This window comes from Phaseolus vulgaris, chromosome 3 (assembly GCF_000499845.2).
Source record: "Phaseolus vulgaris cultivar G19833 chromosome 3, P. vulgaris v2.0, whole genome shotgun sequence".
Classification (NCBI taxonomy): domain Eukaryota; kingdom Viridiplantae; phylum Streptophyta; class Magnoliopsida; order Fabales; family Fabaceae; genus Phaseolus; species Phaseolus vulgaris.
Window position 1 is genome coordinate 45,097,811 of NC_023757.2, and position 17,389 is coordinate 45,115,199.

At 32.4% G+C, this 17,389-nt stretch overlaps 2 protein-coding genes across 8 annotated transcripts; both read right to left on the reverse strand.

Moving 5' to 3' along the window:
• Nucleotides 1-1,422: 1,422 nt before the first annotated feature.
• On the reverse strand, nt 1,423-3,661 carry LOC137808096 (large ribosomal subunit protein eL15z). The gene is made up of 4 exons (XM_068609040.1): nt 3,516-3,661; nt 2,776-2,942; nt 1,930-2,127; nt 1,423-1,845 (listed from the first exon to the last, which is right to left on the reverse strand). The coding sequence occupies exons 1-4, from the start codon at nt 3,517-3,519 to the stop codon at nt 1,600-1,602; spliced, it is 615 nt and encodes a 204-aa protein (XP_068465141.1). The 5' UTR covers nt 3,520-3,661; the 3' UTR covers nt 1,423-1,599.
• A 3,242-nt stretch (nt 3,662-6,903) lies between these two features.
• Nucleotides 6,904-15,356, reverse strand: LOC137808097 (E3 ubiquitin ligase PQT3-like). Of its 7 annotated transcripts, none has more exons than XM_068609042.1 (16): nt 14,573-15,353; nt 14,235-14,419; nt 13,670-13,766; nt 13,395-13,476; nt 13,142-13,308; nt 12,421-12,497; nt 12,262-12,327; nt 12,000-12,156; nt 11,773-11,921; nt 11,408-11,572; nt 11,018-11,317; nt 10,876-10,917; nt 10,491-10,737; nt 9,918-10,037; nt 9,390-9,465; nt 6,904-7,771 (listed from the first exon to the last, which is right to left on the reverse strand). In XM_068609042.1, exons 2-16 carry the CDS (start codon nt 14,398-14,400, stop codon nt 7,163-7,165), a joined length of 2,520 nt encoding a protein of 839 aa, XP_068465143.1. In that variant the 5' UTR covers nt 14,401-14,419; nt 14,573-15,353; the 3' UTR covers nt 6,904-7,162. The 7 variants fall into 7 exon arrangements, with proteins under 7 accessions (XP_068465143.1, XP_068465145.1, XP_068465144.1 ...); XM_068609044.1 differs by having other exon boundaries at nt 12,262-12,318; nt 14,573-15,341; XM_068609043.1 differs by having other exon boundaries at nt 12,262-12,318; nt 14,235-15,356.
• Between the last annotated feature and the right edge of the window lie 2,033 nt (nt 15,357-17,389).

Here is a 17,389-nt window from a genome sequence, read left to right on the forward strand (position 1 = left end):
TTTTGGTATGTTCATTTCATTGTCCACTTCATGGTCTCTCTCTTCTACAATGAAATAAAGCATATTTAGAATATTGTTAACTTATATATAAATAAATGCATCCATAATTACTATATTATACTAAATAACATTTACTCCTAGATTTTTTAAAGCCGAATTTTTTTTATAATTTTAATAGAATCACATTCACGTTGCTTATCATATTTATAAAATTATTTTTTAATTTTTATTTATAGATTTTTTTTTACTTTTTAAATTTTATTTCTTAATTCGTAAATTTTTTTGAAGTATAGTAAATATGATATTTTTAAATAAGAAAGGAAAAATAAATGACATTTTATTAAAGGCATAAAAAGTATATTTAATTTATTAAAATCATAAAAAATATGAATGTCTATTCCAAAGATAAACAGTTTTATTAAAAATTAAAAATTAATATATATTTTGAATAAAATAAGAAAATTGAATATAACTTTATGAATAACATAAAGATAAGCATAATTTATTAAATTCATAAGAAATATGAATATCTAGGCCAAAACAAAAATAATTAATTCAATTCTATCCAATAGTTAGGTATTCGATATAATTTGATGTTTTCATAATTATAAATTCATAGATATATATTTCATTTTATTTTGATATTATATTTTCGGTAAAATATTTAGTTGTAAAACATATAAAAACAATTATTAAAGACACTCGTGTAATTCAAAATTAAAATTAAAGGTTTTTAAAAAATCTTAACTCATTATGAACTAAACCAACCTGAATATACCACTCAAATAAGTCGGAATCTAGAGAATTCATGTCCAACTAGATTAGCCCTATGAATATCTATTAAACAAATTATTATATACTTTAAATTCAGAGATAAGACTATCATATCATTACACCTTTTTAACTTTAATGATAATAAGCACAATTTTCCCGTGATGTAGATTTAGTATACACTATTACCCAGATAAACTCAAACACAATCGGTTAAGAAAAATCGCAAACAAGCTTAAAATAAGAGTAAAAATATAAAATAATTAATCAGAAATTCCAAGTATGATACACACTACCATCAAAATTTACACCGTATACATTCCCAAACTAGACTCGAAAGGGAAACTAACATAATCTAATAACACTATAATTAACCCTTAATAATACAATAAGAAATCAGACATAGAGATGACATATTTACAGATGAACTACTGTTACAGGAAACAATGGTAGACAAACATACATAAAGTTTTCCAACATGTACTAAATTATTTACCTCAAACTTAATAAAACGTTCCACGGTTATATTTTTTCTCACTCGTAACTCATGGTAATATTACCAACACCAAACAAAAACATAAGCGGACTCAAAAGCAATCATAGCACGAGAATTGCAAAGATATTTTGTACGACAAAATCGATAGCAAACAATACCAACAAATAACAAAAACTTACATAATTAATCTCTTCAGTTTTACTACTAAAACGGGATTCGGGGTGAAAAAGAGCCATGATTCAGGCGTTCAAAACTGATAATTTCCTATAGTCTTACATATAAGGCACTCCAAACATTCGGAAAATGAAACAACAAACGATAACAGTAAAAAATCAGCGATAACGACGAAGAGAAAGAGTGTTGTTTCTCTTCCAGGTTGCCCGGCGGGATGGACGATTTTTGTGGTACAGATGTCCTCTGCCACGTAAACCCCTGTTACTTTTCCCAGCGGAAGTGAGGCCACGAAGTTCCCTGTGTTTATGGACTGGATTGCACAGCCAGTTGATTCTTGGATCATTTCTTACAGCACTGTGGGCAACATCCACCAGAACGACCTCAAAATATTTGTAGGTTGAGTCCTGTAACACAATAGCATTATAACAACCAATCAGCAATTTATAAGCAGGTTCCACTTTCATCAATGGTAAAACATGTTAACTAACCTCATTCACCCAGTAAGAATTGAGGACCCTGAGGCCACCCAACTTCCTTCCTGCTCGCTCCTCAGAAACAGACCTCTTGCTGCGCTGAAACTTCAATTGAGTAACACCTTGGTTGGTTGGCTTACCGTAAACAATACCTTTGGGAACTGGTCTCTTCCTGCCACCCCTCCTCACACGTACACGGTAAACCACATAACCCTGGAATAACATAAGAGGATGATCACAATCACAATTCAAGTGAAGCTGGCTGCGACAGCTATACTACAAGGACTGGCCTAGTTGATGGTAATGAAAAAAGGTGTATGGCAATTAAAAATGGCAAGGTAGAAAAAATATATTTACTTGTCAAAAGTAAATAAAAATCGAAAAACTCTTTTGATTGTTACAAAAAGCGCAGTTCACAAGAAAAAAAACTACTGCGTCAGATGACCAACAACTAGTCTAAAAATGAATCCGATCATTTAGAGATATGGCAATCCTACAAGAGAAAATACAAATTCATCCGGACACTGTTTTCAATATAGGAACATCTTTGTTCTGAGATATCTTCGAAATTCACCTAACTATGCTATCCAGTGTTCAAAAGGTTTATTTCATCACGGTTCGAAATTTAACTGACCTAACTATACTAATCACATTTTACCAGGACATTCAAACAAAAAAATAACCGAAAGTGGATTACAAAGAAGTCCCCCTGTTTTGTAACCATCCAGCTAAAAATGCCATTTATTTATTGTTAACAATTGCAACTAAATGTAAAAACGAAAAAATTTAGCATACAAGATTGAACAACGCATTGAAATGAACTACTAAAATATTTCGTCAAACATATACAAATTTCCTCACCTGCTTAGCCTTATAACCCAGGCGGCGAGCCTTGTCTGGGCGAGTAGGCCTTGTCAAACGAACAATTGAAGGTTGCTGGCGGTATTCCCAACACCTCACCCGCTGCAAGAATCTCATAACATCGGACTGCTTCTTGCGCCAGAGCTCCGAGACATACTTGTAGGCACCTGTTGCCACATAAATCAACACAACTCAAAAAAATTGCAACACAAATAAAGCCGAAACACACTTGTATAACAAAATGCCATGATGAGAAACTAATCAAGCATAATCCATAAAAATAAGCCTTAAGGGACTAAATAGGAACAAATAGCATGAATCTAACATATTAGTAATCATTTATTCCATTTAGGGTGATAAAAGACTTGTCAGGCCTAAAATTGGCAATTAGCACCAGTGCATAGCATAGAATATAAAATCTTATCAGTTGAATGAACCAAAATCATATTAACGAAAAATAAAAAATGAAAAGGAAACAAAAGAATTCATAAGAGATATAAAAACATCGATTTCCTAGACATGTTTTCCACTAGTTATACTTTCTTAAATCTTACTATCAAAACCAAAAAACTTCTAAGAAGGAATGAGACAAAGACCATATTCAAGTAGAGGACGTGACAGTGAAAACTATGAACAAAACTTCTCATTGAAAAATGGCGCATCGAACAGACACATTCATCCGAAATTCAAACTGAAATGTAGTGGCGAAGAGAGAAATGAGAGATAGACAGAGAAAATACCCATCGTGCGGAAGCGCGCAGTCGCAGTAGCAAAGTGTTAGGGTTTTCGGATCCTCTTTTAACTTTTATAGAGACCACCCCAGCTTAAGTCATAGATGATAGATCTCAGCCGTCCGTTACATTTCTTTAACCTAAGTGCATTAGAGCATTTGAACGGATCCAGCCCGCTAAATTTGTACCACTTAAGAAGAGCTTCTATTCTTACCCCTTTTTTTTCTTTCTTCACCCCTTATCTTTATATGAAGATTCATATTTTAATATATATTTTGAAAAATATGTATTATTTTAAAATGTTTAAAAAAATAATGAATTGTGTAATTATATATTTTTTTAAATTATTAATATAAATTATATTGATTATTACATTATTCAAGAACATTATATAGAATGTAATTGTAATTAATCTAACCGTTGAATTTTAACTATATATTGATTGAAAGTAAAATTTTATAAAAATAACATAATTAAATTATTCATATTATAATTATAATATATCTTGAAAAATAAACCCTAAAATATTATGTTGATTCTCGATTACTTAAATAAGCTATCAAACTATTGTAAATAAATATAAAATTATATACACATAATGTATGCAAATAAACCTTAAATTCAATAATAAATTTTTTAATTAAAATTTACTGAATGGTGTTTGATGAAAGACTGGTGTTGCTGTTGTGTGTGGGTGAGATGTGGGTAGATTAAAGTGTGATCCACTCTTTTGAATGAATCTAAAACTAATGTGAATTGAAACCTTTTTTAAATTAGATGTTTTTCCAACTATGTAAAAAACAACTTGTTGTTTTGTCGAATCATCCGGTTGTTTTGCTCTTAGAAATTTTGAAAAAGGTTGAAAATTGTTTAACTTAGTTGACTTAAATGTCAAACCAGATCAATCGGTTGTTTCGTGTTTTTAATCGTTTCAACTGATTGTTTCTTTGAACTGAATGTAGCTCTTGTTGTAAGAGTGCATTTTTCTTTCTCTGATCTCTTTGCAATTCTGTTTTTAAGTTGTTTAAGATTTTACTAGTATAAACAACCGATTGATTTGAAGAAACAACCAATTATTTTTTTTGCTTAACTTTTCACAAGTGTTATCAAATTTTGCTTATTGTTTCAAGAGACGACATGAAAAATAATTGGATTATTAAATCATTCAACAATTGTCACAAGCATGTCATACTTAGCTCCAAAGTTGTATTATATAAGGTGTCACAAGCTCGATGAATGTTGTAACAAAAACTCTAATAGAAAAATGATTACTCGAAGGAAAGACATTTTTTATTTTAAACAATGATGATTCATCATTTCTTTAACAACGAGTGTTGAAATAATATGAAAAATGTTCAAAAGAAAAATTTAGATACGTTGAAGTGCTTTCAATTATAGTAAGAAAAAACAAGTTCAAAATTTATTTTTATTTATTTTACAATTCGATGTGACGAAGAGTTTGGATGGATGTTAGACTAAGAATAACTTATCAAGAATTTGAAGATAGTATAACTTTTGATACCTTGTATAAAATCAATAAGTATACTATTTAATTTGTACCATTTACTGAATTGAATAACAATATTAGTCAAATTTATTTAGTTGTGCCTTATTACAAGATGATTCAAATAGTTCTTTTTCATTATTCTTCCATACTTCGGTTGTGTACGAATTTTTTATCTATTCTAACAAATAAAGATTTATTGTTGTTGAATATTTATCTCATTTAAAGTTATATTTAAAAAATTAATATCAATATTCAATATTATTTATATAAGTAAAAAATTACATCGAAATCTCTAAGTAAAGAGAAGAAAAAATGATAAAAAAAAGTGATTCAAAATAGTAGATTAATTTGAAATGTCACTTAATAAGTTATAGTAAAAAAAGAAAAATAAATGTCATGAATATGAAAAACATGATCACAACATTAGGAAGAAGAATAAAAATGATTTAATTTCTTTATTTGTTTTGTTTTTAGATTTTATTATTAGGTGATTTACTTCAAAGTGATTAAAATGATAAATTTAAAAATGAACTTGAAAAGAAAAAAATATCATGAGTATAAAAATTATATGATCGCAACACTATGACTTGTAAGAAAAAAAAAAGATTTAATTTCTTTACATTTTCTGCTTTTAAATTTTATTATTGTATTTATGTGATTTACCTAAAAGTGATTCAAAATGATAAATTTAAGAATGATCTTTAAGTGTCACTTGATAAGTTATCATAAAAAAAATGTCATAAATATTAGAAACATGATCACACCACTAGGACTTCTAAGAAAAAAGAGAATGATTTAATTATTTTTTTATTTTAGATTTTATTATTGTATTTATGTGATTTACCTAAAAATGATTCAAAATGTAGATTTAATAATGGACTTGAAGTGTCACTTGATAAGTTATCAATAAAAAGGAAAAAAAAAGATGTTATGAATATGAAAAACATGATGACAACACTTGGACTTGTAAGAAGAAAATTAATGATTTAATTTCTTTAACATTTTTGCTTTTAAATTTTACTATTGTATTTATGTGATTACCTGTGTAACGTGTAAAGAATATTATTTTTCTGAATTCATTAAACATACATGGTTTATATATGGTTTACATGTGTAGTTTGACTTGGATTATTCAATACAACCTATACCACAAACTACAGTTTCTATGAATTTGTAAATTAATACGAAAGTAAATTTAATTATTTTTTAAAAAATAGGAACAAAATATACTATAATTTTTTTGTCAGATATGAATAAATGCAAGAGGAATGAAAAAGAATGACAAAAGCGAGAGGAGTTTTTAACAATACATATAAATTAATGAGGTGTAAAGAGAATTGAATTGTAATATACATCACGGAACACACATTTCTACAAAATATTATTTTTTCCATGAGATAGAAACATAATAATACACTAATGAATTTTAATTAATTTGAGCTTATAATTTAAAATTAAATAAAAAAATTTAAAGTATAACTAATTCTTTATTCTACTCTTGGAATAAGTGGATACTTATAGTGTTTGTGAATACATATATATTATTAACTAACATTTTATGATCCCAAAACAAACCGAATTTATTTTCTCTACCTGACTCGTGCATATCATATCCATTTCATTATTCTCTCAAAAGTTTGATAAGAAAATAAAATGGAGAGAAAGGGAAATAGATGAGATTTTATTATATAATTTCTTATTAGATGAGAAAACAAACCATTTTGCTGACATTGTAAAATTGGTGGTGCAGCTAAAAGTAGAGAAATTTAAATATAATTTCTTAACCGCCTTACACCAAAGAAAAGGTAAAAATGAAATATAAAGCGTGTACCCAAAGCAATTGAGAAACTATCTACTAGGCAGAGATCATAGAAACAAGAAAGCATAAGGTGGTAGCAAAATAGAGATGCATTTCATTAGATTTGAATAAAAAGTGATAATTTTACAGGGCGAAATTATTGAAAATTGACGGGAAGCAAAGTTACAATGAAATAAAATCCTTCCAAAAAGAAGTTTATTTCAAGGTTTGGATGAGAGAAGTTGATAACAATCGACTCTCAGCAAGCACAGGCACAGCAGCGCTAGCAGTTACAGAGTCTGTTTACTTTCTCGTAGGCAAATGGCTGCCGGCACAACTGTATAAAAATTGTCACCTATGTTTGCGCTCCCTCGAACCTCTCGAATGCCTTCCTTCGTCCTCCCACTCCATGGCCTGAGGCGGAGGAGACGGCTCATACCTTGAAGGCCTCCGTTTAAAATGCCGCTCATCGTCGCTTGATTCGTAATCCGCAGCGGCGCTGCCTTTCCTTCCTTCGTAATACCCGTTTGGCACTGCCTTGAGGTGTGCCGAAGAGGCGCCGGGAGCGGCGGCCGCGGCGGCCGGTTCCGTGGTCGAAGAAGAGATGACCTTTCTCTTCTTAGCGGGCTCCTCCTCAGCCGGGAAACTTATGCGGGAGAACACGCTGGCCTTCTGCTTGCGATCAGCTGCCGCTAATGCCGCGTTGGAAGGAGCTTTGGTCACTGGTTCCGATGACCTTCTTGACGAGGATTCTGAACGGTGATGACGATGATGGTGGTGACGCTCGTGCTCGTAATCGCGATCCCTATCTTCGCGTTCACGATCTGAGTGGTGGTCGGACTTTCTCTTGGCTGGGCGCGGAGGTTCCAGCTCCCGCGGAGAACGTTCTGGTGACAACCTCTCTGAACGGAAACGATGATGATGATGGTAATCGCTACCTGAGGAAGGTGGAATTGATTTCTACACCAAAATAAAAACGCCGAAATATTAGGACCATGTTCTGTAAGGCAGAACACTGTTTAAAAACATGACAAATGCACCAGTAGAGACCAGCAATTAGACCCAGTATTAAAACAAACCAGAAAAAGACTAAAATAAAATGCACTTCTTCCAATACGACAACTTTTGAATTATTAAAAGTATTCGATTTTAAGAGAAAAATAATTGCATTTTCTTTTCAAAAGTTAATGCACTCTAAGTGCTTTCATAATCTTTGTCTGAATGAATTTGCACAGTACCCCCATTTTTACAGTACTTTTTGGAGCATCCAAAAGTAGTAATTAAATTCATCTTAACAATTCACAATAACATTATTGGGAAATCATAAAGACAACCAAAACAAGGGTCACCTATAAAAGATAACCATGACAACACCAAAGTTAGTTCGTTTTCTCAGTTATATAAATAAAACATTAAAACCGTATAATTAAGGGTTCATTCTATTTTGTTGCACAGCGGAAAATGGGCCAACAAAAAAGCCCAATAATTCACCATGGTCAATTAGACCAGTCGGAAAAAGAATCCACGGCAAATAAATTGTCCACATTCCAAAAACGTGCCCCTCTCAACTGTAATTATAATTAACTTTAGTTTTTAGCCACTGCGAACCAAAAAGTGATTAAAGTAAAAAAAAAAAAAAAATCTACTAAAAATTACAAGGACCATTAGTGGCCCACAAAAGGGGGATTTATGAAATGTTTCATGAATGATGTTCGTATCTAAAAATCGGCAGGGGCCAGCTGAATCCATGGCAAGGACATGAAGGTATTCCCCCTACCCAAAATATATAATAAGTGGAAAAACGTTGCCGCTAAAACGGCGAAACATCGCCAGAAATTAATGCGCCACAAATCCCCCTGGAACCATAAACCCATGGTTCAGCCCACTTAGTATTTAAAGAAAAGACTTACTTGAAAAGTCCATATTCCATACACCAGTTATTAGACGCATGCTACGTAACTTACAGATTCAAAATCAAATATCCAAATCTAGGAAGCCCAATTTTATGAACCAATTTATGCCATCCTCATCAGTAAGCATAATAGAGAAAAAAAAACATCATCATTGGCTAATGATGGTTTGACACCATTTTTCTCTTACATCCAAAATACAAACTCCATAAATTATTATTTTATTATAACATTTTGCTTTTATTATTTTAATAATATTTTACTATAAAATGTGGTTATTAAGTGAATGTAGGTTAAATTCCAAAATGTAATAACACCATTGCACCATTATCGTGCAGTGCAAAGCAACTCTATCCACTACTTTGGTTTTTAACCAATTGACTGCTGTTGACCACAGGATTATGGTGAGACGCGTGAGCGTTTGTTCCCTCAATCATTTTATGATCAACGAGTGTCACTTGAATAATTTTTTTATCAATAAATGAAGCAAAAATAATTAACTTCCACAGTTTACTATGAATAACAAGTGGGATTATCTGTGCAATCAGTGCTCTTTTGCAGGCTTGAGGTAACTGGCCAAAGTTTCGATATAGAAAAAACGCAAGAAAGTAAATGGCACATAAAAAGTCCATAGAAAAAGAGAGTAAAATTGAATAAAAAGCACATACAGTTTTTGGTTTCATTGAAGAAACATCTCCAACACTGCTCACTTCCCTACCAAAGTCTCGATCTTTGGAGAAGTCCCTGTTCAAGAAAGAAAATAAAGTCACTAAAACAATAACACGTATATATCCATCGTCGGAGGTTTTTTGTTAGTTATTTTACGAAAACATAGCAACGCATTTCTTTATTTTTGGGGGCTGACAATAATCATAAATTCACTCTAGAATTATAAAAAAAAAGTCTACTAATGTGACACGTATATATATCCAGCGGAGGTTTTTCGCTAGTTATTTTACGAAAACATAGCAAGGCATTTCTTTATTTTTGGGGGCTGACAATAATCATAAATTCACTCTAGAATTATATATAAAAAAAAGTCTACTAATTTGAAACACTGATGGTGTGTTAAATATATGGTGGGAGGTAAATGTCTTAAATGTTGCTATTTTAAGTAATTGACAAATAAAGGTGAATCAAACTTCTTAACAATATCAGATCATGGAAGCCAGCCATCAAAAAGTGATTGCCCGTACCTTTCACCCCGCCTCTCATTTTCCCGCTTCCGCCTCATATCAACTTTACGGGCCTCAAACTCCTCTCTACTCATAACTGGGTGTGGAACATTCATTCCCATACCGAAGTCAGCAAGATCCCTGAACATAAATTATTGCATTACAATTAGACATTCTAAATACCAATACATTGACATTGGATTCGATAAACATGCAACCAAATTCAACAGAAGTTTCAAACTACAACTCTCAAATCCCTCCTTCACAATAAAAATACATGGACCTGTTTGGTAAATTTCTCCATAAGCACTAAGAGAATCAAATAAGAAATGTGAAATAAATTTATCATGAGTTAAAAATCAACTTATGTATGAATGAAAAATCATCTCTTAGAAAAGCTAATATGAGAAAGCATCAACAAATTAACTTATGGAAAAACTTATTTCATGTTTTCCTTCTTATTTTTCTATCTTGCAATTACTTATGAATAAGTTCCCAAAAAGAATATCCATGATGTCCAGGACATGTTTCGGTTGTGAGCATGAGAGAAGGAAAGTACCGAATTTCAATTTTAAAATAACTAATAATATGTACCTATGAGGCGGAACAACAGGCATCATGTAACCTTGCATGCCAAATGGGTCTTGTGGCATACCCCCTGCAAATGGCATGTCCAAGGGGCCAAGACCATAGCCCATCATTTGCATTGGACCCCCATATGGTGCCATGAATCCATCCATTGGTTGCATGCCATTCCAGTATGAATTATAGCCTGGAGGTGGACCCATTGGCATCATGTAGTTTTCAACCCCAAAGTCATGTGGGGTTTTCCACTGCAAATCTGCAAAATAAATAAAAATTATTTCAAATTATTAGAAACAGTCAGTATGTACCTCAACCACTATACGATGTCATGTCACTGAATCCAGTAAAAACATTTGCTAATACAGATATTCATGTCACAGAACTGCAGATTTACCATTCGGGGGCAAACGGACTTTCTTCTTCTTCTTTTTCTTTCCTGAAACGTTTAAAATACAAATAAATCATCCCCCACAAGTGAGAACATTTTGTCATCTAAATCATACTCGATGTCAATAGGTTGCAAGAATATATATTACCAGCATCAGTAGGAATCAATTTCTGCTGCACTTCTTCCTCAACCTGCTGAGTACTCCCTTGAGAGGCTGGTTCTTTCACACTGATAGACTCATGAGTAGCTTCAGATACATCAGCAACTCTGAGGTTCCTAACTTGCTCTGAGGTCTGCAGTGGAGCAGAAACAGCCTTTTTATCATCAACTGTTTCCAGTATATTTGTTGCTTTCTCATTAATAGGTGAAACCTTTAGTTCTCCCTTGGAGGCGGCAGATGAAGTTGGGGATGGAATCTTAGGCTGAGGACATCGGGCAGACTCCATATCTGAAAACTCAAATTCATAAACAAAAATGTAAACATTGGCACAATGATAGACAATAATAGTTCAAAAGAAATCACGATAGTTTCAATAACCTTGAACTTGAAAAGTGCTTCCAGCATTTTCAGCACTGCTATTGCCAGACTCTAATATACGATTGATGGTATCTCTTAGTGTCTTATTTGGTAAGAGATCATCAGCAAGAATATTTGTTGCACCACATACACAAACAGATTTGGAGATAATGTAGTCCCTAATACCTGAAGAATTTTTGGAGTAACATTACAAAACTTCAAAAAAGGACTTTTAAGCAATAGCTTCAGAGAAAGAAATAACAGAGAGAACACTATGTAAAATGTTCTGTACTTGGATAATGAGCAACAACTATAAACTAGAGAAACATTACCACAATTTACAAATTCTGAAAACAACAAATACAACAGATGAATTAAAAACCTACATCTGTCACAAAAGCTTTTGAAGCAACACTTGCTTGTCAGTACAGCATCTTTCATGACATTACTACACAAGGGACAGTGGAGCTCAGGTGGTAGGTCCCCAATTGAACGCGTTGATGGCAACCCTTCTATTTCTTTCTCAAAAGCAGCCCTGTTGCAAGGTAAATATTAAACTAAACTTCATGCCTACATAAGACAGAATAGACAAGCATAATCGAGGTGAACTTACTCATTTGGTTTCAAGACTGCTACTGAGCCATTTGGTAAAGCATAGGAACCTTGTGGATTTACCATCAGCATGGATCTTGGAATACCAGTAGGTTGCTTGACTTTTCTCATGTCATAATTTGGGTCACCATTAGTAGGGCAATGCTGAATAAAGTGTCCTAGACAAGAGTGATTTAAAAAAAAAGTAAGCAAAGAAAACTGGCAATGCTGTGCAGCAATTCACTAGAAGAGGGTGATTAGAAAGTTCAGAATCATCAACCTACCAGGCACCTTGCATCTGTGACATACATAGCCTTGTGGAGGTGTTTTCCGCTCCATCCCTGCCATACCTCAACAATTAAATGAGAATTAGTTGATCAGCAAATTAAGGTTTGTATCATAAGCAGCAAATATATGGATATAGAATAGGCAAAGAGAATCACCAAAACCACGACCACCCCCCATCCGTCCACCTGTACCCCTTCCAAAGCTTCTACCAGTGCCAAAGTCTGAACCTTGACTGCATGCCAAAATTAAAAAAAAAATAAGAAAAATATCAAAGCCAAAATGAATATGTTTTCACAAAAACAAAAACACATTTGGTTGCATAGAAAAAAAATCTCCAATAGGAATGAGGATACCAAAGGCTATATTAGAATTCATAGAATGGTGGGATGTGGAATGACATTAGTTGCCATTGATTTTTAGGGTGAAATAGAATGGAACCTGATGTAGATTATTCCATCCCATTTCATTATCCACCTTTATTTTATCTTCCCTCAATCCACTGATTTTGAAGGTATGATATGCACTTAACATATTGGTAATGATCTTCTTACAATTCCATTCACTTATGATTCCTTGAATAATAAAAAGAAAACTTTCTACATTCAATTTTATTCCATTATGCTCATTCCCACTCATTCCATTCTCCCCATCATTAGGTATCCTAACATGGTATTAGTTTGGAAGGAAAACACTTGGAATAACTATTTCAATACAAGTTTTTCAGAGTTAAGGAATCCCATTTCCCTCTTGAAGAGAGGTAAATACCCTTTTCTTGCAGGTGGAAAAGTTTATTATCATTACACACACTTCTTTCCATCTTGACATGACTCCATACATCAAACAACACAGCTAAGGAAAGGAGAATACTGTACTCACCGTTGCCAATCCAGGGCTGGAGTATCAACAAAGGCTTTAATCTTACTGTCTTCATCAGCTTTGTTAGGTGGAGGAGCCTCTGGAATTAAGTTGCTTGGTTGAACGGGCACTTGATCAGGAATTGTATACAAATCATTGCCAAATTCATCCCAGTCTGAATCTTCAGGCTGTCAAGTGGTATGAAGAGGTCAATTTCAAAGGGATTGGATTGAATTGTTCATAAAAGACAAAAAGAAATAGGAAAGGGACTGACATATTTCATGGCAGATGCATCTTCAGCTAGGAAGCTTCTGTTTCCAGGTTCAGATTCCACCACCTTAATTTCCACCTTTTGTCTGCAAAAGAACAAAAGAAAGTTGCAACTCCAGACAAAAAATCATCTCAAAATAACAAATAACAGTGTAGTTTCTGGTTGTGGCATTATATACATATTGATGAGTGAGAGTTTTTAAAAACTTACAGACACAATGACTGACTACTTGTGAAAAATTCAACAACAGTAATGAGATTTAAGGTTTGGGATAGTACTCTATTTCAGTAACAATTGGTAAACGTGGCCGTCCTGGAACTCGGCGAATTAAGACTGAGGTATTTTTAGGAATCAACATTTCTTCATCAAGATATTCTGAAATTCCAAACAGACAACTATAAAATACTGTAAAAATGTCATTCAACAAAAGCCTACTATATGAACTACCATACTGATTTCGCAAAGTTGAGCACCTGTAATTGAAGCCTAAGTTTATCTTAATACCCAGATCAACACTCCATGCCCTTTAAATTTTAAGTAGTTTTATTTTTATTGTTAATTTTTGTAGGAAAGTGAGTAAGGTAAATTTCAGCTCAAACTTATTTCAGTTTTTTGACAGAAAAGGTCACAAGACTAGTAAGAATTTGTAATCGAGGAGGCACAGGATAAATACTGCGAGTTTATCCAAGGAGAGCCCTCCTCAAAGCTAAAGAATATGCAACACATTCATTGGTTAAATTTATAATTAAGCCCGAATTAAAATAAAAGACTAAAACCCACACTCATATTATCGCCCCCAAACCACTAGTTAAAGAGAATAGTTTAATCAAAATCAGAACCAACCTTCATTGGTCTGGGCGTTGGTGACCACAAGGTCGAAATCAGTACCCCTCCCTAAATGCTTGGATTCAAATATTTTTTCTTTCAATGTACCAACAGAGATGAAAGGACCGTCCATGGGAATTGAATCATAATCTCTTGCACTCTTAAATTTATAATACACCGCCATGGTATATTTCTCTTTCTATCTATAAAAAAGATTGTCTTAGAACCAATATAATAACAAAAGACGATAATCAAAGGGCATCTGAAATAATAAAAAAAATGGCCCTCATATTAAAACTAAATGAAAATCAAACAGTACAATATAACAAAGCTCTTTTTCTTTCTCTTCTCTTTACTTTTTCAGTTTTTCCCCTCAACTTGCAGATTACTAAGGTTAAAATCGAACAAATCGAACCACCACAACAAGAAGATTTCACTTTCACTTCAACAATTCTTCACGAGCAACGGGATGGCGAATCTTCACTTCGTCAGAAAAATTCGACCGCACTCGGAATCCAAAGAATCGAGATTCCGTCCAAAGGCTCGGTATCAGAACAATAAGATCGTTATCAAACGATCGAGGCTGCGAATCAGACGAATCCGGTGAAGCAAAGCCCTCCAAAAATCAGAAATCCGAAGAAGCCGCGGCAACAGTTAGGACAGAAAAGTGCAATCGAATCAAATAGATGAACAAGAAGATTCGTTCCTTCGGTGGATAGCTCGAGTCGAAGAAAGCGCGTTGAGATTCGTATCGAATCTCAGCGATGAGCGGCGCCGGAAGCTTCGAGTGCGAATCGCTATGAACTCATCCTCCTCCTTGCGACGGTTGAAACGGCCAATAATCTGGAGCGATTTGGGAGAACAGCGAAGCGGATCGGAGATCGATTGTAGAGAGAAGAAGATAGGTTTGGAGCGATTGAAAGTGCAGGATGAGGCTAGGGTTCGGTTGGGTTGGATGAGAGAAGCGGGAGTGGGAAAAGGAGCAAGGGAAAGAGAAATGGGTGTGCGATTGTGGTGTGCTTTGGATGGGATGCGGGTTTGAGATTTTGGGGATTTCACAGACAAACAAACCTAGAAATAATGCCTGGTTTTTATAACTTTAATGAATCAAATCAATGAATGGATTCCTTTGCATTTCCTAATTACCACTCTTAACTTCCCTTCTTTTCAATAAATTTTTTTTTTTTAAATTAGCCAAAATCTTTTAAATCAATATATAATCTTTTAAAACATATTTTCTTGTTTGGATCAAACAAAATCATTGAATATATAATATTATCTGTGTTTATCTAACCTATCTAATCTTTATCATGTGATGTTAACATATTTAGTCACGATTTCTTTTATTTTTTATTATTTTTTAATTTATATTTTTTAAAAAGATTAAAAAAACTTATCGGACGGAAAAATATTAAAAAAATAAAGTATTTTTTTTTTAAACTAAAATTAATTTATTAATGTATGAAAGTTATAGGAAAGAGTTTGTATAAATGAAATAATTTTAGTTTTAAAAAATAATTAATTTTAGTTTTTTTTTAAATTATAATTTTTTTTTATAGAAATTCGTAAATACATTATCTAAACTAGCGGGTGTATCCACATTTTTTATTTTTATTATTTATATATTCATATAATTTTAATAAATATTAAATTATATGAGAAGATATATAAATTATCTAAATGCACTTATAATAGTTTTATTAAGATTTTATTTAATTTTTTATATTTTCATTTTATTGTTTTTGAATATTAAATTTTGATTTAACTTGGGTGTAATCTTGAACTTTGTAAGGTTATCAAGATTAAAATTAAGGTTTAAAAAGAATTGATCAGCAATCAATGTCAACACATAATGCAAATGGTTGTATGTTGGAAGTGGTAAAATCTATCACCATATCAATTGAATCTACATCTTCCATGCAAAGAAGTTGAAAAAAATAAAATAATAAACTAAATACAAATTACCAAACTTCCAACTTATGTAATATCTAATAGATCAAAGCAGACATGAAAACTTTGTCCGCAAAGCTGGGCTTAGGATTCATACAAAAATATAAAAAAAAATTAAGAAAGCAATAAAAACAAAAATGTACAAATCCTATAACAATGAGACACGTTTCTGCTTCGAACGTTTTGGGAAGTGCGAGAAGAAGGAAGCAATGGTGGTTGTTGTTGTACAGTGGTGATTGAAGAGAGACTAAGATGGGTGAGAGTATGAGAAGAACATGGAGCGTGAAGGAAGATGGTTCAAAATGTGTCAAAATTTATGAGCATTTTTTTTTCTTTGGATGCTGGTGAAAACTATTCGTATAAGGAAGTGTAAGAAAGTGGTAACCGCTCAACTACTCCTTATAAGGGAACTGGTGAAAACTACTCATTCGTAAGAAAGTGGATGTAAATGGTGATGGTGAAAAGTACTGAAGAAAGTGCTAACCCCTGGTAATAATCAAATTGTCCACGCCATAACTCACATCTCCTAATATTTATTTATCTCTCATAAAACAAACACTCTCTCTCATCATGCAATTAATTTTCAAAATAAATTATCTTTTTCAATTCAAACGGTTGCTCCATTTATTTTAAATATTTTATTAAATTTATTTCTCTCACCTGCAATACAATAGACACTCTCTCATTATGCAATTATTTTTCAAAATAAATTATCTCTTTCAATTCATAACCACTCTTCCACCTCTCTTTCAATTCATAAGGTTCATCCACCTCTCTTTCAATTTCTAATTGTTCTTCCACATCTCTTTCAATTGAAAACCGTTTTTCCTCATCTCTTTCAATTAAAAACCACCCCACTACGTATACCAAATATTGAAAAAATAAGAAAGGACACAATGACCATAATACAATAATAAAATTAAATATTAATATAAGGATAAAATGGAAAAAAATTAAGAACAGTTAAGATGAGAATAAGAAATGACACAATGACCATAATACAATAATAAAATTAAATATTAATATAAAAATAAAATAGGAAAAAAAATCAAGAGCAGTTAAGAGGAGAAACTCCCTTTATATATAGGTATAGATAACAAAAACAGAAAACATTATAAAAAATTTAAAAGAATATATTGAAGATATTCCACTCCGATAATTAATAAGTAAATTTGTATACAAAAATTAAGATATCATCTTTGATCCAATCTAATGAATTTTTG